General features: G+C 35.3%; 1 protein-coding gene across 26 annotated transcripts in view; it reads left to right on the top strand.

Annotated features, from left to right (window-relative positions):
- PICALM (phosphatidylinositol binding clathrin assembly protein) overlaps nucleotides 1-25,621 on the top strand; it is a 125,179-nt gene that overhangs the window by 10,990 nt on the left and 88,568 nt on the right. For 24 of the 26 annotated variants that reach the window (XM_040964140.1, XM_040964138.1, XM_040964154.1 and 21 more), the window contains exons 2-7: nucleotides 12,858-13,000; nucleotides 15,856-15,931; nucleotides 18,035-18,137; nucleotides 20,715-20,808; nucleotides 23,494-23,605; nucleotides 25,376-25,482. In XM_040964140.1, coding sequence (XP_040820074.1) covers nucleotides 12,858-13,000; nucleotides 15,856-15,931; nucleotides 18,035-18,137; nucleotides 20,715-20,808; nucleotides 23,494-23,605; nucleotides 25,376-25,482 — 635 coding nt within the window. Of the gene's footprint in view, nucleotides 1-12,857; nucleotides 13,001-15,853; nucleotides 15,932-16,853; nucleotides 16,965-18,034; nucleotides 18,138-20,714; nucleotides 20,809-23,493; nucleotides 23,606-25,375; nucleotides 25,483-25,621 lie in introns of those variants that run through there. The other 2 variants (XM_040964156.1, XM_040964155.1) reach the window with 2 other exon arrangements.

Raw genomic sequence — 25,621 nt, 5'->3', positions numbered from 1 at the left:
CAGGAAGATCTTCCATTCTCTGGTTCACTCCCCAAGTGACTGCAACAACTGGAGCTGAGCTGATCCAAAACCAGGAGCTAGAAGCTTCTTTTGGGTATCTCATCCTGGTGCAGGTCCCAGGGCTTTGGGAGAATTTTCAGCTGTTTTCCCAGGCCACAGTTATGGAGTTGGATGAGAAGTGGAAAAGCTGAGATAAAAGCTGGTGCCCATGTGGATCCTGGTGCTTAAAGGGGGCATTAACCAATTGAGCCATTGTGCCATGCCCTGTTTGTTAATTTGGCTTTTTTTTTTTAATATTGTGGGTACTAGATGAATATTATAGTTTACATATTTTGAATACTAGATCCCTACATGTTATACAGTTTGGTATTTATTTTTTCGTTCTATGGCATTTCTTTACTTTCTGGATGATCTGTGACATATAAAAGTTTATAATTTTATTAAATGCTATTTCATTTTTCTTGGTTATTTTTAATGTCAAGTCTAAGAAACCACTGACTATTCCACCAAGATTATGCAGTTTTTTTTTCTTTTAAAAATTTGTTTTAGTTCTTAACATTCAGGATTGATCAGGTTTAGAGTTAATTTTTGTGTGTGTCATGTGGAATTGTCTCTGTTTGCTGCTACAACAAACTGAATAATTTATTGAGAAATAACACTTCCCTTTGAAGAAAAAATGAGACTTTAGAGGTTTTGTTGTAATCATTGGATTTGTGATAGTGTCATATACTTGAATTAGAAGTTGTAGAGGAGTGATTTACTCAAATGAGAGAAGACATCAATAAAAGGAGGTTCTAAGTAAAAATAATAGTACTTGGAAGCTTATAAAACATCCCAAAGTGTATTGTCTTAAGCAAGCATGTTGTAAAATTAAATATTAGCATTTCTGATTTTTTAATATGTTAATTGAAATCGAGCTAATTAGTGTCACTGAAGTGAATGGTGGTTTAGCTTTGGTCTAAGAGGCCTAATCTTGTGTTTAATTGTCTGTAGTTATTGACCTTAACAGTTTGAAAAAAGGGTTTTCACAAGTAACTTTCACTGGTTAACTCTGTAAGTTGCAGGGATCTTTTGATGCTTGTTTGCCGTAGGTATTCTATCAGAATTTATTACTACATCTCAATGAAGTGTAGTAAGTGGTGTATTGCTGACTCATTCAAGGTTACCAGATTGTTTTAATTGTGAAATGTGGAGTGAATCATTGAGAGGTTTTGCAAAATAAAAATGAGAAGATTCTGTTCAGTGTAACTTTGGCTTGACAAAGGGGGAAGCAGACCTGTGGTATATTGGATGAGTGAGATGCCTCCATGCGTCTGCGTTGTGTGGAATGTGGTATTTGATGCGATCAGATCCATGGTCCTCCAGAACATTATTGCCTTAATTCTGAAAGATTCTTTATCTCTAGGACTCTTTCTCTGATTATCAAGTGGAAATAGAATCCTCCTCCCCCTCATACCCTCATCAGTTTCCTAAGTGGTAAACAGATCCTTGTCTGTTGGCATATATTGGCTTGTTTGTTGTTTCTGTTCACTAGTCAAACTCCATATTGGCAGGAGCTTTCTGTGCACTGTTGCATATTCCTAACTCCTGGACATTGTTTGGCATATTGTAGAATGTAGTGAATATTTGTAAAATAAAAGCGATTTCTAATTTGTCCTGCTGAATTTTGTAAAGCTTCTACAAGGTGAACTATAAAGATTTTCAGTGGTCTGATTGCATTGTGGACATGGAATGGACTTCATGGATGAAAGGTCTGCCTCTGTCTCCTTTCTGTAAATCTGAATTTGCAATAAAAAAATCTTTTGTTTTTTCTAATTTAAATAGTATATAGGTATTGGTTTCTCAATGGGATACTGGAACGATAGATGTAAACCAGGACTGTTCCAGAAAAACTCTATAGATAATTTTTTCTTCCCATTAACAGTATGCTGATCTGAGTTTGCAGAGTTTCTCAAGCTTTGGTTCCCTTTTCCTGGTATTGTTAGGATGAAAGAATTCTTTGTTTTTTCTGTTCTCACCCCACCCCTCCTTGTTTTTTGGAGTATTCTGCTTACCCCTTTGGTAGAGGAAAATTGACCTTTTATTTTGCTTAATAAGTCAGGTTTTGTGGTTTTTAATTTATTTTGGCTTCATATTAGATTGTTTATATGAACACTGATTGTAACTCCTTAACTGGACTAATTATTAGTTAATTCTTAGGATGTAGTACAAAGAGCTTTGTAGTTTCAGTATTTGATCCTAAGTTGTTTGATGCTTGTATGTTTTCTTTCCTATAGGTGGTACTGTAATTTTAAAACTTTGAATCTTCAGATAATAACTTGTGTTTGTACCATCAATGTTGTTTTTTAATATTTGCATCTTCTATTGCTTTCATTTGCTTCCTATTACATAGTTTTTTGTTGCTTTCTGATACATTAAAGTATTTTTTAAGGCTGATTGGCAAAGAGAGGAGGGGCAGTGGAGAGGGGTTGAAACAGGAGAAAGAGAGAGAGAGAGAGAGAGAGAGAGAGAGAGAGAGAGAGACAGACAGACAGACACTGATTTTCTGCTGGTACACACCCAGATGGCCGCAGCAGAGATCGGCCAGTCTGAAGTCATAAGCCTGAAAGTGGAGCAGTGGGAACACAAACTGGTGCCTGTGTGGGATGCCTGGCACAAGAGGCTGAGTTTTAACTGACCATGCCGTGGTTCCAGCACCCTTAATAGAAAATCTTAATGATGATATTTACCAATCATTGCCTTCCTCATCCCTATGATCAACCTGGGATGGGATGATGGTACGTAGTTTTGGAAACCAACACTTTTGAGAATACTACACAAAATCCTAGACAGTCTCAAAATTGAGGCAATTGTTTATAAGATTGAATCTGAACTCAATTGTCTGCCATCTAGTGATAAGAATGCAGAGTACACAGAACACCAATGAGAAGTTCTGGATCTTTAGGTTGGGTTTACAACATTTTTATACTGGTAGGAGGTAGTAAATGACTTTCACTTGAAATATTAGTCACTGGCAAGGAATTTTGAGAATATTTGAGGAATGTATTTGCTCTGGAGGATTTTCATGATTTATTTACATTTTTAAAGATTTAAAAAATGTTATTGGAAAGTCAGATTTATGGAGACAAGAAAGAAATATCTTCCATCGGCTGGTTCACTTCCCAAGTCGCCACAACAGCCAGAGCTGAGCCAATCTGAAGCCAGGAGCTTCTTACTGAAGGTCTCCCACACCGGTACAGGGTTGTAAGGCTTTGAGCCATCTTCTGTTTCCCCAGGCCACAAGCAGGGAGCTGGATGGGAAGTGGAGCAGCTGGGATGCAAACCAGGGCGCATAAGCCATCCTGGCATTGGAGGTGAAGGATTGGCCAATTGAGCCATGATGCTGGGTCCAAATTTTCAAGATTTAAAACCTGCTTTCTTTTTTCATTTTGGACTGATTATTAAAAAACATAATAGTTTTGATTGATCTGGGAAAAATTCTTTGTGTGCTGATTAAAACCCTAAAGCAATTATATAATGAGTCCATTAAAGCAATTTTTAATTTAAAATTAAAGTTTGGACAGTTCAACACATTTGGCCTGTGTTAAGCTGTGATATATTAGGCTAAATTTTAGCCAGGTGTTAGTATTATGTATCTTAGATGTTCATTTTGTGTGCCCAGCAGCTTATAAATTCATGTTTCTCCAGGTGTTATCTTTTCAGTTCCCCTGCTTCCCTCTGTTACAAAAAAAGATCTTTGCCAGGAATTACTCTGTGTTTTATCTGTTTTTTCTTTTTGCTAAGTTTTATTTGCAAGGTAGATTTGGCAGAGAAATCTTTCATTTGCTGGTTCACTCCCCAAAATGGCTGCAGTGGTTAGAGCTGAGATGATCTGAAGCTGGCAGCCAGGAGCTGCCTCCTCATCTCACCTGGGAGCCTGCGCCCAAGGCCTGGGGCCATCTTTGACTGCTCTCCCAGGTCATATGCAGAGAGCTGGATCAAAAGTGGAACCATTGGGACAGGAACCTGTGCACATATATGATCTGACCACTAGCAGGCAGAGGATTAATTTGCTCTGCTGCCACACTAGCCTTATGTTTTATTTTTTAAGTAGAGACTTTCTGTGGAAGCAGTTTACTGTCCCACTGAGAAGGAATATGAGGTGTGATAAACTTCAGAAAGAAATTGCTGCTCTCCAGCAATGCAGAAATGCTGACACATTTCTTCCAGGTTATGAACTGTGCCAAACCTTAGACTAACCTGAAGATTATTTTCTACAGCTCGCTGATAATGTTATATTTCATTGGATTTTGGTTTTAATATTTTCAGCCTGTTAGTTATGGCCAGAAGAATACAATACTGCCTTCAATGATCTCAGGCTCATTGGGAGACACATAGATAAGCCAGTAACTGTAATTAGGTGTGGTAAGTGTGTTAATTATATAGAATGACTTAAAGGAGTATGACATTGTGGTCAGGAATAATTTACTTCCCTTTCCAAAATAATTATTTGCTTCTCAGTGGCACGTCTAAGTCTTATACATAGAGATTAACCATCATCACAATGTATTTAAGACTGTATTCTTGGGCCCTGCTCAGTGGCTGATCTTACTCAAAGCAGGATCCTATATGAGTGCCAGTTCAAGTCCTACTTGTTCCACTTCCCATGCTTGTGGCCTGGGAAAGCAGTAGGTGATGGTCCAAAGCCTTGGGATCCTGCACCTGTATGGGAGACCTGGAAGAAGCTCCTGGCTTCTGGCTTCAGGTCTGCTCAGCTCTGGCTGTCATGGCTGCTTGGGGAGTGAAGCAGCGGATGGAAGACTTATCTGTCAAATCTGTCTTTCAAATAAAAACAAAGATGGAAGAGCTATCTCTCTCTCCTTCTCTATAAATCTGCCATTCCAGTAAAAATAAACAACCCCCTCTTTTTTTAAAAGAGTATATTCTTACCTTCAGGAGACTCAGTTTAGTAGGAGAGAAATTCCCTGTTCCCTAGCTCATCTCTCTAAGGTATCATTAATGGGAGACACAGTGCCAGTTTGAACTGTACAAAGCTGTTCCCAGTGCAATGTATTGCACAAATGCAGCATGTCGGAATGTGGATTTGTCTCACTTAGAAGCTTCTTAGAATGTATTCATACATTAAATAGGTTAATATGAGGGCACAGAAAGTCTGTGAAGAATGGGATTTTGAAGATAAGTTTATTTGGTATAAAAAGTTTTTTGTTTGTTTAAGGATTTATTTTTATTGGAAAGGTAGAGTTCAGAGTTCAAAGTAACAGAGAAAAGGAAACACTTAAAATAAGATGTTCTAACTGTAAGATGTGCCACCTAGAGATCCTTAAGTGTCATTTCTTATGGTGAGAAATTGACTTGTACTGAAAATATTGACCTACTTCTGAAATAGTGCCCAATTTCTCCGCTGTTACAACGTAGGCTCTTATACTATCTTTTCCACACTTCTTTGCGTAAATAAAGGAATGCAGTTCATCCTACCACTGACTGATAGAGCAAAAGATCTGGGATTAATTTCTGTATGGGGTTAATGTGTGCTGTGTGACGTAAGAGTGGTTCTTGCTGAGATAAGATTACTAAATAAGCAATGATAAAGTTTCTTTACAAATTGATTTTGACTTATTCTTTGTTTACTGGTTAGTTATATTGATTATATTGGAAAGTATTGAATATTTTCAAGGGGATGTATAGTAGTTGTGTAATGGAGACTGTCATATCTAGTAACATGTTATTTAACTTCATGGCATTGTAAATTTCTACTGTTGTTTCTAATGTTGATTTTGTGTTATGACTTTTCATTTGAGGGGATGTACAATAGCTGTGAAACAGAACCTAACATCCAGATGTAAGGATACAATGTAGTATGCATTTCTACTTCCAAAGATGGACTTAAAATGAAGCTGATTACTATATCTTGACAATAGGATTTTTTGTTAAACTGTGAAACAGTAGCATGTTTTTAGTTAGTTTATGTAGGAATTATAAAAATCTCTTACCCCACAAATATTACAGATGATATTTGAACAGTTACTTCTTTTTTTGCCGGGATCTATTTATTTTTATTTAAAAGGCTGATTTACAGAGAGATGTTGCATCTGCTGGTTCACTCCAGCCACCATTGGCTGGAGCTGAGCTGATTCAAAACCAGGAGCCTAGAGCTTATTCCAAGTCTCCAACATGGTATAAGGGCCCAAGGACTTGAGCCATCCTTTGCTGCTTTCTCAGGCCATAAACAGAGAGCTGGATGGGGACATGAACTGGACATGAACTGGCACCCATTTGGGATGCCATTGCTGCAGGTGGAGGCTTCAATGCTGTCCCTAACAATTACTTCCTTTTTTGTTAAAGATTTATTTTATTTTTATTAGAAGGTCAGATGTATAGAGAAGAGGAAAGAAGAGAGAAAGTTCTTCCATCCAATGATATATCCCCCAAGTGGCTGCAACGCTCAGAGCTGAACTGATCCAAAGTCAGGAGCTTCTTCCAGGTCTCCATGCAGGTGCAGGGTCCCAAGGCTTTGGGCTATCCTCTGCTGCTTTCCCAGGCCATAAGCAGGGAACTGGATGGGAAGCGAGCCTGCTGGGATTAGAACCAGGACTCAACCAGGGATCCTGGCACGTGAGAATTTTAGCCGCTAGGCTGCCGCGCCGGGCCCTACAATAGATTTTTTGTTTTGTTTTGTTTTGTTTTTTAAAGATTTATTTATTTTTATTGGAAAGGTAGATATACAGAGAGAAGAGGAGAGACAGAGAGGAAGATCTTCCATCTGATGGTTCACTCCCCAAGTGGCTGCAATGGTTGGAGCTGAGCCAATCTGAAGCCAGGAGCTTCCTCTTGGTCTCCCAAGTCCTCCAGTGCATTCCCAGGCCACAGGCAGGGAGCTGGATGGGAAGCAGGGCCACCAGGATTAGAACCGGCGCCCATGTGGGATCCCTGTGTGTTCAAGGCAAGGACTTTAACCACTATGCTATTGCGCCAGGCCCTACAATTACTGCTTAATTTGAATTGTTTTTTGAAGTAAGAACAAAGTCATTATATTTTTCATGCATTTAGTATTTAACAGGAGAATGTGTGTGTATGTGCATACTTTTTTTGTTCTGATCTCAACCAGACTTTTTTCCAAATTTTTCAGCATTTTTGCTGTGTGGAAGCAAAATGATTGTGATACTTTATGCCAAAATATTTGGAAGCTAGGGCTGTTGCTGTGGCCCGTTGTGTAAAGCTGCCACCTGCAATACTGGAATTCTTTTTTTTTTTTTAAGGATTTATTTTTATTATTTTTTTATTTGGAAAGGTGGATATACAGAGAGGAGAGACAGAGAGGAAGATCTTCCGTCCGATGATTCACTCCCCAAGTGAGTGCAATGGCCGATGCTATGCCGATCCGAAGCCAGGAGCCTCTTCAGAGTCTCCCACGTGGGTGCAGGGTCCCAAAGCTTTGGGCTGTCCTCTGCTGCTTTCCCGGGCCACAGGCAGGGGGCTGGAAGGAAAATGGGGCTGCTGGGATAGAACCGGCGCCCATATGGGATCCCGGGTGGGCAAGGCGAGGACCTTAACCACTTGCACCACCGCGCCGGGCCCAATACTGGAATTCTATATGAACTCCTGTTCCAGTCCTGGATGTTGCATTTTGTATCCAGCTCTCTGCTAATGGCCTGGGAAAGCAGCAGATGGCCCAAGTGACTGGTCCCTGCCACCCATGTGGAAGGTTCAAAAAAATCTTGTCTTCTGACTCCCCCCAGATTTTTTATCATCCTGCTTTAGAAGTAAATAGACAGACAAATCATTTTTTTTGTTCTTTTTTTTTTTTTATAAAGAAGCTGTTTTTTCATCTTTAGTTTCTTCTTGATTTTTTTTAATTTGTATTTCCCCCAGGAAAAGTGTCAAATCTGAGTAAAGTAGCATTTTGTTAACAGTTAATTTGCCTTTCAGTTTGTTTATCTCCGTTTATCTAGGTATTGAGGTCAGTTAAAAAATTCTGTCTTTCAGAATGACTTTCTAACATTTGGCTCAGTTGATTATGATATATTGTTCAAGCTAATTTATTGGAAAATCTTATGGAGTATGAACATCATTTTGATAAAGACTTGTGGAAGTGCCTCTTTAAGCAGGAGCTTGAGACTTCTGCCTTCTAATGGCATGCTGGCTGTAGAAGTGAGTCCCGCGATGTCCTGCTCTAAGTGCTGCACCTGATGAACCTTCAGCCTGGGGAGCTCTGTGTAGGCTGCTTGCCTGCATTGGGAATAGGGCTTTGCAATTAATAGAGCAGTCTGTTACCATTTGCCTTATGATTTTTGTACTGTTTTGAAACGTTTATTTTCAATACAAAGATGCAGTTTTGCATTTCACTAGTTTTCCTGTTTTTAATTCACTAGGATTATTATGTTAAACTGGATAGGGAATTTACTTGGTATCTATTTTAAAGTATGCTTTATGTTTATAAAAATCCTTTTTATAATAGATCTGTCACTTAGTAATGAGCTTCTGCGATCTTATTTGTGGTGAAGAATCTTATGTAGTACAAGTAATATCTGCTTTTCTGCCTTAGATATTGTTGGAAGAACATATTTGTTTGATGGCTACATTTATTCTTTTTCCTTTCTCTGTTTGAAAGTGCTTTTTATATTTGTAGTAAGACTATTTTCTTCTTGTCTTTAATTTTCATTTTCATTTTACCTAAAGAAAGAAACTACATGCTGTGTATTAATGTGGGATTTAGGCATTGTTAATAATGTTTAGCAAGGTACCCTAGAGTTTATATTCTCAGGATAAGCAGAAGAAAAATGTGAGTTGTACATGTTAAAACTTTTTTGATTGGTGGGGGAATTTTGTTATGGAGTTTTTGCCTTTTAAGAATCAGTATTTTATTTTATTTTATTATTATTATTTTTTTGATTGAGAGTAAGACATTAGCTATTGTGATTCCTGTGATAATTGATACTTACTTGGGTGGCTTGTTTTGGTTATAACATTTACCTTCCTGAGTTACTGGAAAAAATTTTTAACTTACAACATTGAACAGAAAAAATATGTTGAAGAAATATATGTAGCAGAGTTTGTGTAACTATTCAATTGTCCTTCCTCCCCTCATAGTACTTGTATTTGATCTATTCTTACTCCTAATTTCAGTATAAATTCTTTTTTCCTTTTTATTAGATGTGAGATGGTATTTTTTAGCTTCTGAAGTTACCCTTTACTTTTATGGGGTCATTTTTAAAAGCCTACATATTTTAAGACTAGCATCACAATTAAAAGTTTCATTTATCAGCTCTTCTTTAGCTTGAAATTTGAAAGTAGTCAATATATTGGTCTCAAGCTTGCTTTCTAGCCCTAGGGGAAAACAAGTGGCCTAGTTGTACAGTTTTGATTTAGCTTATATAAGAAACCAGGATCCTTAGAAAGTTCAGTGGAAAATGCATATTAAGAAGAAAAACAACATGAATTTCAAATAATTTTGATTAAAAATCCTTAATTAATTAAAAAAATACTCTCAGACCATTTTGATATCATGTAAGTATGTTTATTCATACTAAAATTAATGTCCACGAACTAAGGGAAAAATCAAATGCATCTGAAACAGGAGAATGCTCTGTGGCTTTATTTTGTATAAGCATTCCTGTAAGTTTATCTAGTAAAGTGATATTTCATCAGTAGATTTTAGAAAAAAGGTGAGGGAGCAACCAGTTTAGGCTTCTAGAAGAGGATTTCAGGCAAATAGAAGAGCAGTGTCAAGCACTTGAGGTAATAGTACTTGGCGTCTAGGAAGCTTTGCAATGTAGATGTCAGTGGTAAAACAAATCATGCAACAGGGGAAAACAGATTATAAAGAGAATATAGTATGTGTGCAATAGCATATGATTTTCTGCATATGTATAGGAACACATTCTGTAACGTAAAGAACTATATAAATTCACATGCTATACAGAAAATATTGTAGCTGTTAAAACTGAAATCTGTGTTCTTGTTTTTAGGACAGACAATATCTGACAGTTTAGTTCTAGTCTTTGCTTCTGTAATTCAAAATATGGAAAAATGTTAACCTTTAAGTTGTCTCAAGTAGAGGAGATTGGTTTGGGAGTACATAATTATGATATAGGAGACTGATTCTATTATTCAGAATTATATGCCAGTTTCAGGGACTGTGAAGGGTAAAATTTCACTGAGGAAGTGCTTTGCAAACTGAACATGGGAAGATTAAAGTATGAAACAGAAAGGTATATCATAAAACTGGGAATATTTTCTAGGTTGGGATAAGAGGCAAGGAGGAGGATATTGATGATGGAATACATTGTTTTCATTGTGTTAGCAGTGGGTGCATTGCTGAGGTTAAGTAATTAAGAGTCATATTGTGTTAGACATCATTTTGTGGCCAATTTAAAGAATTATTGGAGTGCCAGGTGCAAGAAATCCCAAGTCATATCAAAAGTATCATATCCCAGATGAGAGACCAGTTAGGTCAGTGTTTCTCATTCATTGAGAATAGTAGTAATTATGGAGTACTGATTGTGCATTGCAGGACAGTTCTCCCTCTTCTAAGAATGTTATGAATTCTTGTAAAATCTGTGAGTGTGATAATTCCCCTCCCCAGGTTTACTGTGCTTCCAGTAGAAGTGGTACATATGCCCTGGTTAGATAAATAGAATGTGAACATTGGCTTTGGCTCTGGTTTTGTATAGGGAAGAAAAAATAGGCTTGCTAGCGTGATAGGCATAGAATCAGAAGGACTTGGTTCCTGATAGTATCTTGAGGAATATATATACAAGGCATTTCAAAAAGTTAATGACAGTGTTGAATTATTGGATGAGCATTATTTGGTGCAAGAAATTTGAAATCTGCATTATGCTTTTATAATATACATTTTGCATATACTTTTTGGAATTCCTTCTGTATTGGCATATATAGGGTAGGAATATCTTTGGGAAGTATTGCAATACATTTTGTGATAGGTTGGATTTTGTAAACTAAGAATCAGATTTCAAGGAATAAAATTACTCATGATTTCATTATAAAGAAGTAGCTACTGTGTTTAAGAACTGAATAGGTTATTAAGATAGTTTCTGTAAGAAACTAGAAATAGAAAAAATGCAGGACTATGAAATTGGGAGGGATAGAAGCTAGGAAGATAGTGTTTTATAATCAAATTTGGAATTTGACTATTATGGTTTTTAATTTTATGCTTTAGTTTAAATATTTAAAGGATTTGAAATATATTTTGCTTAATATATTTTATTTTTAATTAAAGGATAAAAAATGAGCAAGACATAGATAGGTCTTGCTTTCCGTAGACTGATTCTATTAGGAGCAAGACAAATATAATGTTCAGTACCACAGAACAGTTATAAAATACTATGAAGATTCAGACAAGATAGAGATGATTTTTTTTTGTTTGTTTATTCACTAGGTGAAATTTAATCATGAACAACCAAGTGAATTTGCTATTTAATTTTTGTTGTAGGTAGCCCAAATTGTGAAAGTACGTGTATCTTGATGCTGTTCCATGAACACTTTGTTGGGCTTTTTATTATTATTATTATTATTTTATTTTTAAACATAATTTGTAAGGGTAACTGTTTCTCTGAATGTAGCTGCTTTGTTTAATAATTAGACCTGCTAAAGCGTGCATTTTGAAAGATTAGAAGCAGATAAATGTTCAAAGTTGCATTGTTGCTTCTTGCAACCCCAATCAAGGCCAAGTTTGGTTATTTGAATTCGTAGTGTACTGAGAACAAATAGCTGGGTCATGAAGAGCTTTGATTTTTCTTATAACATTTTACACATTATATTGTATATACATTTGAAAGTAAACTCTTTTTTAGGCTTCCTTTCTATTTTTTAATTTGGTTATAGCTTGTGTTCATTGAATTTGCCAAGTATATGTCATAAGCAGATTTAAGGTAAAGCTCTGAGGTTCATTAAGAACTTAATTTTGATGCTGAAACAGAGTATTTCTTAGTCCTCCTTTTCAGTTTGAAATGTAAAAGTAACATTTCTTGGAAGAATATTGAGTAATAAAGTTTTTGAGTCATTTGTGATTTGAAATTTTATGCAGTGGAAAACTTCAATCCACTTTCAGTTTTGATTATCATCAGTATTGGTTAGCTGCCTGAAGCCTGAGATCGTCATCAAGACTAAGGAGAGAGAAAAATGAGAAATGTTTAATATAAACAGAGCTCCTGCCCCGTCACCGACTCTGTTATCTTTGTATTAGTGCAAATACAGCACTCTAGGGGTAGTATTAATAAAGGTGTACTTTTTTGTTTGAAAGAGAATTAGAGAAAGATCTTGCAACCCATGATTCATTCTCCAAATAAATGGCTTCTAATGAATGCCAGAGTTGAGCTAGGTCAAAGCCAGGAGCCTGGACCTCTGAGTCTTAAACATGAGTGGCAGGAACTCAGACACTTGGCCTATATTCTGCTGTTCTCCAAGGAGCATTGGCAGAGGGCTGGGTCACAAGTGGAGAAACCAGAGCTCGTATGCTGGTATCAAAGGGCAGCTGAATCCACTTTGCCACAGTGCTGGCTCCTTGGGGAAATGTTAGTAAATGTAATTTAACTTTTGTTCATGTATGTTTTGTGTGTATGTGTGTGTGTGTGTATGTATGTTTGCTTTCTTTAAAACATGCAAGGTAAATTATATTCTGAGGAATTTAATTTTTTTTCTGGTGTTATTGAGCATTTATGTAATCCTAATCAGAAAATACCCTACTTATTTGGATAGTGACAACTTGCCTGAAAGATATTTAACTCCCAAATGATTATAATTCTACTTTGAATGATTTTCCACCTGTTAGCATGCAAATCTGGTGTTAACAGTTAAAGCCAAGGTGAAATTAATTTTTAAATATTTTTCTATTATTTCAGACTTAATACAGTGCACAAATGAGATGAATGTTAACATCCCACAATTGGCAGACAGTTTATTTGAAAGAACTACTAACAGTAGTTGGGTGGTGGTCTTCAAGTCTCTTATTACAACTCATCATCTGATGGTATATGGAAATGAGGTAAGCAGCATTGTTGATTAATGAATATTTGGTTGTGATTATTACTTAGCCTGCTTTTGTCACTAGTATTTGAAAAATAGCTTTTACAACTGGATACACAGAATGGCAGATTTAATTGCATATAATCTAATGGTTATGTTACGTAATTTTATGATTACAGTATAAAATATATAATTGTACTGTAGTGAAATAGAATTTCTGCAGTTTGAGGAAACAAGGCTAGAAACAAACTAGAAAGTGGAAAATGGGTCAAAGCAGAGGATTTCAATAATGGGACCAACAAGCAAGGATAATGACGGCAAGTGTGCTGTGTAAGCTCTAGTCTTCTTAGGCCTTGTCCATAGCTGACTTAATGGGTCCATATCCACTTGGCCTTTTTTCCATAAGCCAGTCAGATGGCTCTCTACTGTTATATAGTTGTCTTTGAAAACACTTTGCTGATTTAAGGCTATGAAGTTGAGGACTAGGGTAGAGTTTTGCTAATAAATACTGCCTGAGGAATAAATGCCTTCTATAGCAGAGGTCTGAAGCCTTTAATGCTCAAAAGGCTGTAGTAAGGTATACAAGCTTTTGCAATTTTCTGTTTAGAGAATATCATTATTCTCCATGTTTGACCTAGTAGCTTAACTTTGTGATTTTTGTAAAATTACAAATAAGTTCACCCCCTGGGCTGAACTCCTGCTTGTTGTATAGCAGGAATCTTCCTGCCTGAGCCATCACCATTGTTTCTCAGCATTTGCATTGGCAGGAACCTGGAGTCAGGAGCCAGAGCTGAGCACCAAGCCCAGGGATGCCAGGGTCTTCACATTCAGTCTCTTTTACAGATAAGCTTCTGGAGTTTCTTTTAAGTGCTAATGTGAATATCTTGCTCTGCTCATTTTTACAGCAGTTTGTGCAACACTCAGGTTTTCCATTTCTGGGTTTTCCCATTGGTAGATGGGGGAATACCAAAGAACTGTAATCCTCAATCAGGGTGGGAATGGGGATGTGCCTAGGACTGCCCCCAACACCAAAGTGTCAGCAGTGCTAAGGTTGAGAAATTTGATCACAGAAAAAAATCACAAAATAATGAAACTGAATGGGTCATGTCCCAGAGCCTTGACATCAGGTGGCTATATCAGATTCTTTTACAAACGGGGTGATTGCGTGAGTCAATTCTCTGAGCTTTGATTTACTCATAAATAATATAACACATTAATGGACGAGTAGAATTGAGCAAGACACTGCTATAGCATGAAAAGTTGTAGGTGATTAATGAAAATGTAGTCAGGTGAAAATCAAAACTGTAGAGTCATGCATGGATACAGTGATACTTGTGGAAATATCAACTATATATATATATTATGAAAAAATTTCTGACATGTAGAAGTATAGAGAAAGTAAATGTAGCAGTTTAAACATAAATGAAAATTTTGCTGCTCTTTAAGGGATAGGTTTAGGATGATGTCCAAGCTATCTCTTATGGCCCCAGATGAAAATTGGGAAAGTTTATTTGCCAGATGGTGTGGTGCTTGATACCAAGTTCAATATTTTGGATGCTGCTGGAAACAGAATTAACTTAGTCAAAGCCATGTATCTGCAGATGAAAACTATGAAGATAATAAAATGATAACAACCTTAGGTTCACTATCATGGAAATGGCTAAGACATTTAGATTCATTCCCAGGAGACTATTATCAAAACAAACAAAAATCACAGTCTAATAATATACAATTTTGCTTTCTGTCCTTTTGAAACAAATTGTTGCAGGATAATAATGAAATGGTGCTAGAATTTTGTTGATTGTGAGTGATCTTAGGTGAGTAAAATGAAGTCAAGGGATGGTAGGCATCCTCATCGATAGTAATCCTTGGCATGCACGTAGTAAATAGAAATAACAGGGACGCCTAAGGGAAAGTGAAGTTGAAGCATTTCTTTAACTGTTCTAGATGCTGTATGTAAAGGTAATGTCAGGAGAGTATTTTGGCAGTACTTCGAGAATATGAATATCTACATATGTGCTGACTTAATTGAACCCTAAGTGTATGTCTTAAGGAACTTTTATATACTTGTACCTGGAGCTCAAGTATGAAAAACTTAGTACAACATTGTTAATATTAATGAGAGTTTTGGCATATACCTAAAATATCCTTAAGATATGGATACATAATGGTATGTTAGTTCAATGGAATTCTAGAACATTATTTAAAACGAATAACTTGGGAAGAAGCTGAGTTGAAAAGCATGTTGTAAAATAGTATAGAATGTGTGTTTAAAGTAGAAAGCAAAATTACATATAGTTTTCTGCTTCAAAATAATTTATCAGCTTTGTAGGAGGAGGAATGGAAATAATATTGAAGGTATGTGTGCCTTCATTGCAGTCTGTAATGTTTTGAGTTTTAACGTAATCTGAAGTGCATATGTTAGTGTATTTGATCTAGGCTTTGGGTAAGAGATTTTCTTTAACATTGGTCTCTTACATAATTAGAACTTTTTTAAGTTGCAAAGTTTGGGGTGCCAGGTATAGGTCACTGTTTCAAATACAGCTAACATCTTAATATGATTTGTTCTAGTCCTTAACAGTTACAGTAAAAACAAAATTGCTGATACTAGTTTAAAAATGTCTGTTTCCTTTTATTATGTCATTAATAGTTGTAGCTATAGGCATTATAATTCTTATAATGCTAACAAAAAAGTCTATATTGGTTATAGGTTTGATAACTAGTTACGAAAAGAGTGAAGGTGAGAAGTTTAAACTAGGTAGACCAAGAATGAATTAACCATAAAGTTTTCATCCTAGCTTTCAAATTCAATCAAGTTTATGATATGGCATGTACCTTATTTTGAACTAATTTTTTTTTTTTTTTTGCTCCCAGCGCTTCATTCAGTATTTGGCTTCAAGAAACACGTTGTTTAACTTAAGCAATTTTTTGGATAAAAGTGGATTGCAAGGTAAAAACAACTAATTAAAAAAACAAGATTAATGTCACCAAGTGGTTACTGTATAATTAAATTCTTGTCTTTTAGACTATGCTGTTTTAAACCTTGCATTTTAGTGATAATTGCAGGAAAGAAAAGTTGTGTTGCTATATGAGCTTGAGTACTTTCCTGCACCTCTCTACACTGGTAACATTAGGAGCAATGAAAGTATCTTCCCAATAGAATTGTAATGAAGCTTATTAACATAATCAATACCTGTTTAGTGTCTGGTACACAAAATGCACTCTGTATTTGCTTTTATTGTTACTGTTGTAATATCACTTTATGCTTCAAGAAATGACTTGGGAAGAATTTGTAGTAATTAAGGTGTGTGTGTGGCATTATTAAGATGAATTGCTTTTTGATACTACTTTTTAAAATTTTTACTTTAAATTAGTAACTTGAAATTGCTATAGTCTGGCTGTAGCACTTTCTATATTGATGGATGCTCTGTGTTGTATTAGTTCCTGAACTACACTGTTAGTGGTTTAGAATTGTAGCTCTGGAGAGAAATTCAAGAGTGACATACCAAACAACTGGAATTATTAAGTGAGGCTCAATCTGTGAACTGTCTTTAGAGAAGACAGTTTGAGGGATGAGGTTTGAGAGATGGATGAAGAAGGTGAGTTGGTTTCAGTACAGATACACAGATGTGTGTGGATGTAGAAGTGCTTGGAATATTTAAAACTTAGAGAGTGAAGCAATGTGAATAGAATGTGTGGAAGGTATATTGGAGAACATGTACTGTCAAATAGCTTTCAGGAAGCTGCTCAGAGCCAAAATCAGGCACAGAAAATTTTGATGGAGTTCATAATGGGAAGCTATCGCTGGTTTTCTGAGTTGAGGGATGAGGGGAGAGGGAAGTATGTCTTATAAAGAAAGTATCATTGCTCAGTCAGGTTGGAACAGAGTGGACCAAGTCTTGAAGATGTTGAGACTGTTCCAGTCATCGCTCTGGTCATCTAGTGGAGAGTTAATGAGGGCCTGAACTGTGGTTCTTGTGGAGGTAAAATCAATGGAATTGAGTAAACAACTGCGTTTGGGGTTAGGGGCTGTCTAGTCCAGTTCAATGCCTTTTTTTTTTTTTAATTTGTAGTTGGAAGTGTCACTTAGACTGGATTGAATACTTGAAAGATTTTGGTAAACTAATAATCTAGTATCCACTGTTAACATGCATTGTAATAAGAGTTATAGTTCACCATATTAAAGGCAGAAAAAGTGTGGAAAGTGATAAGTGTGAGCCACAGCTCTAGAGCTCAGTTTAAGTAGTGATTTGTGAAATCCAGTTGCTTTATCTTTTTTTGGGATGGTGGAAGATAGATTGTTGTTTGGTATTGTCTTTTTAAAGTAGCAGAGTTCATCAAGTCAATTTGCTAGTAAGGATAAGATGGATAATTTTTTGGAAAGGAACAAGAATTTGTAGACATCCTTGAGGCAGAAATTAGTAAATATACAAGGTTTTTGTTGTTTTTAAATAATTTTAATTAAATTTTATGTTGGGGAAGTTTCCAGATCTTAATTTTGATGAACTAAAATCTTAGAATGCATTTAGAAAGTTTTATTGGGAACATTAATATAATTAAATTTTTTATGCACGAAACCTGAATACTGGTATTTCTGCTGTACTGTGCAGTAATTTTCTATACCTTTTCTTTTAAAAGGTTGACACTTAAATTTTGTTTGTTGTAAGTTAATCTCATGAGTCTCTGTATAAAAATGATAAAGTTGATTGTTTGAAGAAGGGGATTTAAATTTCAGTTGCTATGTTACCAGGTTGGGTAGGAGAACAAGTGCTTTCAAGTCATGATGAATAAAGATTATAAATGTTGATCATAAATATAATAGATTTCTTATTTTAGTGAATTTCTATGAAAAAACAGTTTCAAACGAAATGCGTATGACATAGCCAATCTTAAAAATGGAAGCTTAAAAAATTTATTTTGTATTGTTAATTAACTAAACTTAATTTGCATCACTAAATTGAATTGGAGTATTATTATTTGACCATTAAACAAGTTATTTTTCTAGGCAAATTATGATATAATTATTTATGAAAACTTTTTTCTTTTCTTACAGGGTATGATATGTCTACGTTTATTAGGAGATATAGTAGATACTTAAATGAAAAAGCAGTTTCATATAGACAAGTTGCATTTGATTTCACAAAAGTGAAGCGAGGGTGAGTTAAGTTTTGTTTGCGTCTAATGAAAAGATTAAAATGTAAAATAATAATTGTGAGTGAATAAGAAGTTTGTGATTATATAATCAAGTTTATAATTTCAGTGTGATTTTGGAATTTTGGTTACTTTCAAAGTAACAAAAATTTACTGTCATGTTTTAAGAATTTTGTAACTTTAGCTCATATAGTTATGTGTTTGATTTATTTAGAATTCAGTTTTTGTATGTGGTATGATGTATGGAGGTATAAAGTCATTCTTTTGTATGGATATTCAGCTCTCCAAGAACCATTTTATGGAAAGAATATTGTTTCTCTCATTAACCTTCAGTAAAAGGATTCTTCATTTCTGAACTTGTATTTTGTTGATCTAAGATATCTTTATACCTGAGCCACGCTATACTGGTTACTGTTGCTTTTTGAAATCAAATGTGAATTTTTCAATCCTGTTCTGTTTTAACAGGAAGCTGAGATTTGGTAGGGATAATATTGAATCTGTGTTTCAGTTTGGGAAGTTTTGTCATTGTAACACATTAAATTTCTAGTGCACAGAGATGTAATATTTTCTTTTTTTTTTTGACTTTTTTGGTGCTATTTTGTGTTAAGATTCCTTTTAGTCTTTAATACATAAGCTAGGTTTAGTTTTTGGTACATCTTTGATAACGGTCATCTTATTGTGTAAACCTGATTCACATAAAAATGATAGAATCATTGCTTCATATCTGATAATGATTCATTTTTTTTACATCTGAAATATTTGAAGAACCCTTGGGAAAAAGTCACTAAATACATTTTAATAGGACATTGATCACCTGACCTGAGGGCAAATTTACATGAATAGAAATACCCTGATGATGAATGCCTTTCTGAGTTGCTCTGCTGTTCAAAGATTAATTTTTTAAGAGACAGAGATTCAGGGCCCAGCGTGATAACCTAGTGGCTAAAGTCCTTGCATTGCGTGCTCCCATACCAAAAGGACGCCTGTTTATATCCTAGTTGCTCCAATTCCCATTCAGCTCCCTTCTTGTGGCCTGGGAAAGCAGCAGAGGATGGCCAAAGGCCTTGGGACCCTGCTCACATGTGGGAGACCTAGAAAAACTCTGGCTTTGGATAGGCTTGGCTCTGACTGTTGCGGCTTCTTGGGGAGTGAAACAGCAGATGGAAGATCTCTGTATCTCCTCCTCTGTATATTTGCAGTTCCAATAAAAATAAAGCAAAATAAAAGAGAAAATATGAGAGAGAGAATCAGAGAGGAGTGAGCTCAAATTGACTGGTTTGTTTCTCAAATTACTGCAGTGGCTGGGGCTGGGTCAGGTTGAAGCTGTGAAGGTGGAACCCAGTCCAGGCCTCATGTGTGGTTGGCAGGCACTCAACTTCTTGAACCATCACCTGCTGCCTCCTCCAGTCTGCTTTAAACCTGAACATAGATGTTTTATATCAGCATTCCAAATTAATCAGATAATGATTATTTGCAACTCACCAAAATAATGTTAAGAGCTCATGGGCTTTTCTAGTCAGGTGAATCTAGTTTTGAATTCTAGTTTCATTTCAGTTAGATAAAGATCATTATAATAAGGTGTTTCAGTCAGCTTACTGATATTGAATAATGTCCCTTCAAGAAATCTTCGGAGAATATTACAAACAACTGTATACTTAGAAACTCTACAAGTTGTTTGCTTAATCATATTTACTGTGTCTATACACACAACACACACACACACACACACACACACACACACACACACTATGTAACAGCTTTAACACCTCTTACTGGTGGGATTTTTGTACCAGTTTTATAAAGTTATAGCTTGATACTGTTTTTCTAAGGTAAGAAATATCTACCTGGAAAGTAAAACTATATGCTGCTCGTTCACTCCCCAGATGTCTGTGTCCATGGTGGCTATTGCTGGCCTGGTGTGAATCCAAGAGTTGGCAGCTTTCTCCAGGTCTCCTGTGTGGGTACAGGGACCCTTGGACTTGGGCCATTTTGCTGGAGCATTATCAGGGGACTAGATCAGAGGTAGAGTAGCTGGGGCTTGAACTCTACCATTATGGGATGCTGATGCCTCAGGTGGAGGTTTAGCATACTATGCCATGGTTCCAGCCCCTTTTATTACTCATTTTAAAAAAGTTTTATTTATTTGAAAAGCAGGGAGAAAATATGTGAGAGACAAAGATCTTCATCTGTTGGTTTACTCACCAGATACCTGCTAATCTGAATCTCTGTTCGGTTCTTCCAAACAGGTGGGAGGCTTAAGTACTTAGGTCTTCATCAGCTGCTTTCCCAGGTGCGTTAGGAGGAAGTTGGATTGGAAGTACAGCAAGATTGGCACTTTGTTATGATGTTTTCTCCCTCCACCCACTGCCCCCACTTTTTGTTTTGACTGGTTGTTTGAAATAGGACATATCTTGTTTAAAGTTTTTTTTCCCCACAAAATCTATTCGTAAAGCTTCAGGTTCAATAATGGCTCAATTATGTGACCTTTCATACCTACTTTTGATCTTTGTTTTAAACATGGATCCAGATGGAAGTTGGAAATGTGGGTTCAATAGCAAATTTTCTTGTTTTTTTGGTAACAGGGCTGATGGAGTTATGAGAACAATGAATACAGAAAAACTCCTTAAAACTGTACCAATTATACAGAATCAGATGGATGCACTTCTTGATTTTAATGTAAGTTGATTATGCTTTGTAAAAGTTTAGGATTTAAAAAAACATGACAGTTGAATTAGCTTTTATACTTGCTACTTTTTTTCTTTGTTTAAAAATTGTGTAAACGTCCCCAAATTTTCTATTTTTATGTTTTAGATTTATTCTGATTTCTTAGAGCCCTTTTCTCTTCCTCTAGAATTTAAGGATATACAAGCTAATGATTAATTTGAAAATTTTTCTTTTGATAATGAAATTTAGATTTTAAAGGTGTATATGAATTTTCTTTATGAGTTACCAACTTCATGTTTCACTTCTATCTCCTTTGTAGGAATCAAAGCAAAGCATGGTATTTATTCAGAAATACAGGGAAAATTCTGTATAACCGTCCTTTATTATGTAGGTTTTTATATAGCTATTAAGCAAAATGTGTTCTTGGGATTTTTCTTTAAATAAATTTCCTAGAAGCAAATACCATTTGTAATACATTACAAGGTTGTATTTTCAATTCTGCCATTTTTTGTAAGGATGGGACATCTATTTTAAGATATTTTATTTTAGAAATATGAGTTAAAAAGTGAGAATGCAACAATTTCATGTTGAAGAAGAGTTTTCTTTTACTTTAATCACTACTAGTGTTTGAACATGTTTAGGGCAGGAAAAGGGTGTGCTTTGGTCTCTGTTAAATCTCTTTTGCCTAGTCATGTGGACAAATATCCAATATACAATAATCCTGTAGGCATTTTCATAAACGGGTTTATCAAACTACTGCTGCTCACTGTTTTGTAGAGTATTTTGTAACAGATTGTATAGCATTCAAATTTCAACGTCTTAGGACACAGCCAGGTCCGTTGGTTTGTATGTTGTCTGTGGCTGCTTTCATGTCATGATAACACAGTTGAGCTATGCCAGAAGCCATGTGACCCACAACCTCTAAAACTTGCTGAGTCCTGTTTTAGAATACATGCAAGATTAATATATTTACAGATCAGTGCTTTGATTTGTGTAAGTATAGATGAGGAGTTTCTGGCCTGCAGGCCATATAATACTTGGAAATTGCTTAATCTGGCTCTAACAAGGAAACCATAAAGAAGACTTAAATCTCTGTCATTATGATTTTTAAGTTGATAATTTCTATGGCCTGTGAATAATGTTAACTATATCCACATAGGCCCTCACAGAACAGTTACCTCTCCTGGTATAGCGGTAGCAAAGATCCGAATGTTAGTTTTTGCATTTATTGTGTTATGAATATCTATAAAATTGTAATTGTGAATGTCTGAATGATACTTCATTATGTCAAAATTGACTGTTTTGTTAAAGGTTTTCTGATTTTTTAATATTAAGCAACCACAGTAAGAGAGTGTGTGTTTATGTATCTGTTCATTTGTGAACCTGTTTCTGTAGGATTGATATAAAGAACATCTAATTTGTTGCTAATATTCCCAGTTTATTTTCAGAAGAGTTGGACCAGTCATTTGTCATTAAGTACTGATTTTTCTTTCTTCTTATCCACATGTTTATGGACTAGTATTTTTTGCTTTTTTATTTATTATCTTCAGTTTTCATTCCCAAACAGTATATCAGTAAAACAATTTATTGTATTTCATACGATAAATGAAGTTTAGCTCCTTTTCACTGTGTTAGCCAGATGCATTTTCCACTTAAATTCCTTTTTTGCTTTGTAATTGAAATCCCCATACATTAAAATATACCCTATTAGATATTTTATAAATATATTTACTCTTTTTAGTTTATCATTGAACTTTGTGCTTATGTTTTTTATACCCAACAATGTAAGTCAGTTTTTGTGTACTAGATATTTGTATTATCCAAAAAATAACCTAAAATTAATTTGCTTTATCCTTTGATTTACTCATTCAGATAAAACCAGTGCATAATTATAGTATTCTTGATAAATGAATACTAATTTTTGTTACAGCAAATTTTTTAAAGATGTATTTATTGATTTATTTGAAAGGTGGAATTATATAGAGAAAGTTCAGTCTTCTAACACCAAAGTCACCTCCAGAATGCTGCTAGCAGAATAAGGCCAGGATCCAGGAGCTTTATTCCAGTCTCCCACAGCGCAGAAGCTGCTGGCACTTGAATTGACACCCATATGGAAAGTTGGTGTTGAAGGCAATGGCTTAACTAACTGGCTATGCCACAAAGACGGCCCCTGCAACATAGTTTAATAATAACAAATATTATTGTGTATATGCTAGCTAGTATAATAGACTATTTCTGTTATTTAATTTTCCCACTAATCATGTGAGGTATTAATTCAGACAACAGCAAGTACTTATTGTGTATATGTAGCTAATGTAGTAGACTAATTTTGTTATTTAATTTTCCCACTAATCATATGAGGTAAAAAAAAATCTGGTATTACCATTTTTTAAAAAATATTTTTTATTTGATAGATGTGGGATGCCAGTGCCGCAAGCTGAGGATTAACCTGCTTCTACCATGGTGCTGGCCTGACGAAATTGCCATTGTAGCATTTATTTATTTAAACATTTACTTATTTTTTATTGGAAAGGGAGATCTGCAAGATTTCAGAGATAATTTTATTATTAGTAGCAGTTAAGTACTTAAAGAAAAATGTTTCTTCTATAATGCCTGAGGTTTGAATTTGCTGGTTTTAATATAGAGTCTTCACCATCATCATGTCAGATGATTAAATCATTCCCCATTTTATTCCAGGTTAATAGCAATGAACTTACAAATGGGGTAATAAATGCTGCCTTCATGCTCCTGTTCAAAGATGCCATTAGACTGTTTGCAGCATACAATGAAGGAATTATTAACCTGTTGGGTATGTACGACTGTAGTCTAAGAACATTTTATTTCTTGTTTTGTGTAGATCAGTGATATTGTCTGAATTATTACCTAAAGCTGTCTGAAAATTCACTGAGATATCCAGGTATTCATTTTACCAGTTTACTTGGAGGAAAAGATTTTATATTTGACCATGTATATCCAAATGATTAAATAGAAGCAGAATGTTCAGCCTGAATGAACTTGATGTTTTTAGATATGTTTTCTATGTATTGTAAAAATTTTTATAAATGTAAAAACCCTTGTAAAGTTGGGTTAGAATAATTAATTTAAAAAAAGAAAGATTTATTTATTTGAAAGTAGAGTTATAGAGCATGAGGGAGAGATGGAGAGGAAGGTCTTCCATGCTCTGGTTCACTCCCCAAATGGCTGTAGAGCCCAAATATTGTCCAGACTGAAGCTAGGGACCGGTGCTTCTTCCTGGTTTCCAACATGGATGCAAGAGCTAAGAACATAGGCCATTTTTCTCTGCTTTCTCAGGTACATTAGGAGAGAGCTGAGTCAGAAGTGGAGCAGCTGTGAGTTGAACTGGTGCCCATATGGGATGGCAGCATTGCAAGTAGTAACACCACCAAACCAGTCCCAAGATAGCAAATTTTATGTTATATATATTGTACCCCAATAAAAAATGGATAATACTGATATATTTTTTTGTACCAGAAAAATCTTATTGTGCGCTTTGAATTGATTTTTTTGTAAACCCAATTTCAAAGTCAATAATTATTTTCAGGGCAAGTGTTTGATTAGTGGTCAGGTTACTACTTGGGATCCCCCACAATCCGTGTCTGAGGGCCTGGGTTTGAATTCCAACTCCCCTCCCTATTTCAGGGTCCTGCTGATGTACATCCAAAAGAGGCAGCATGTGATTGTGCAAAATTTTGATACTGTATGACCTAAGATACATTAGATGTGGATTGAGTTCCTGGCTCTTGACACAGTCCTGTCCTAACCTCAAGTATTATGGGGAATGAACCAGTGGATAACTGTTTAATGATACCTTTTGCTTTTGAGATATTTTAGAAATTTATGATGCTTTATTGTCTAGGTAGCATATGTGGGATGCAACTGATCTTGCCTAGAATACTCATGTTGGTGGGATTTAAAGTAGACAAGTAACTGAAGTACATTGAAGTGTAAAGTATCAAATGTCAAATACGTTCACTTCAGTGTGCTTGTTCATTGGACTTTAATAAACTGTAAGAATGTGAATTTATTCAGGAATACTTTAATTTAAATGGATAGGGAAATTGAGCTTATTTATTTACTTTTTATAATTGAAAAATGCTTCTGTAAAGCTCCAGAAGGCACTGTTTCTACCATTTGATGAGTGTTTTTTAAGTTTCTTTTTATTTTAAACAGCAGTCCTTTTACTGTTTTTTTTGTTTGTTTGTTTCTTATGTGACATTTGTGCCATGGGAAGCTTGAGTCCTTAATGTGATTCTGGTTAAGATACTTGGAAATAGATGTTGATGGCATTTAAATGGAGTAAATTTTGTGTGTTTACGTGTAGATACACATTTAAGTAATTATGAGGGAAGAAGTGTTGAACAAACTAGTAATAATGAATTTTTCAATTATCATTATTATGGTAGTGACATATCTAAGATAATGTAACTGGTGCTTTTTGGCAGGCTGTGTGTAAATTCTTTGAGAGACCTATATGATCTCTCTCTTGTTGTTATTCTCATTAGTGGCCATTTTATTTTTTATGGGTAAATTAGATTGATTTTCCATTTACTTTTGACAGAAAAATATTTTGATATGAAAAAGAACCAGTGCAAAGAAGGTCTTGATATCTATAAGAAGTTCCTGACTAGAATGACAAGAATCTCAGAGTTTCTCAAAGTAGCAGAGGTAAAGTATCTATAAGTAATTATGAGTGTGAGCATGAATTCTGAAGAAATTATTCGTAGTTTAAATGAAAGCAAAGTCTGAGAAGGGGCTTCAAAAAGTGCCTGGTTAAATGGTATTAAAGGTTTATACAAATTTTCCA

The sequence above is a fragment of the Ochotona curzoniae genome, unplaced genomic scaffold, assembly GCF_017591425.1.
Source record: "Ochotona curzoniae isolate NIBS_2020 unplaced genomic scaffold, NIBS_Ocur_1.0 scaffold_3223, whole genome shotgun sequence".
Lineage (NCBI taxonomy): Eukaryota > Metazoa > Chordata > Mammalia > Lagomorpha > Ochotonidae > Ochotona > Ochotona curzoniae.
The sequence above is the reverse complement of the archived record's forward strand: the minus strand, read 5'-3'. Positions and strand labels throughout refer to the sequence as shown.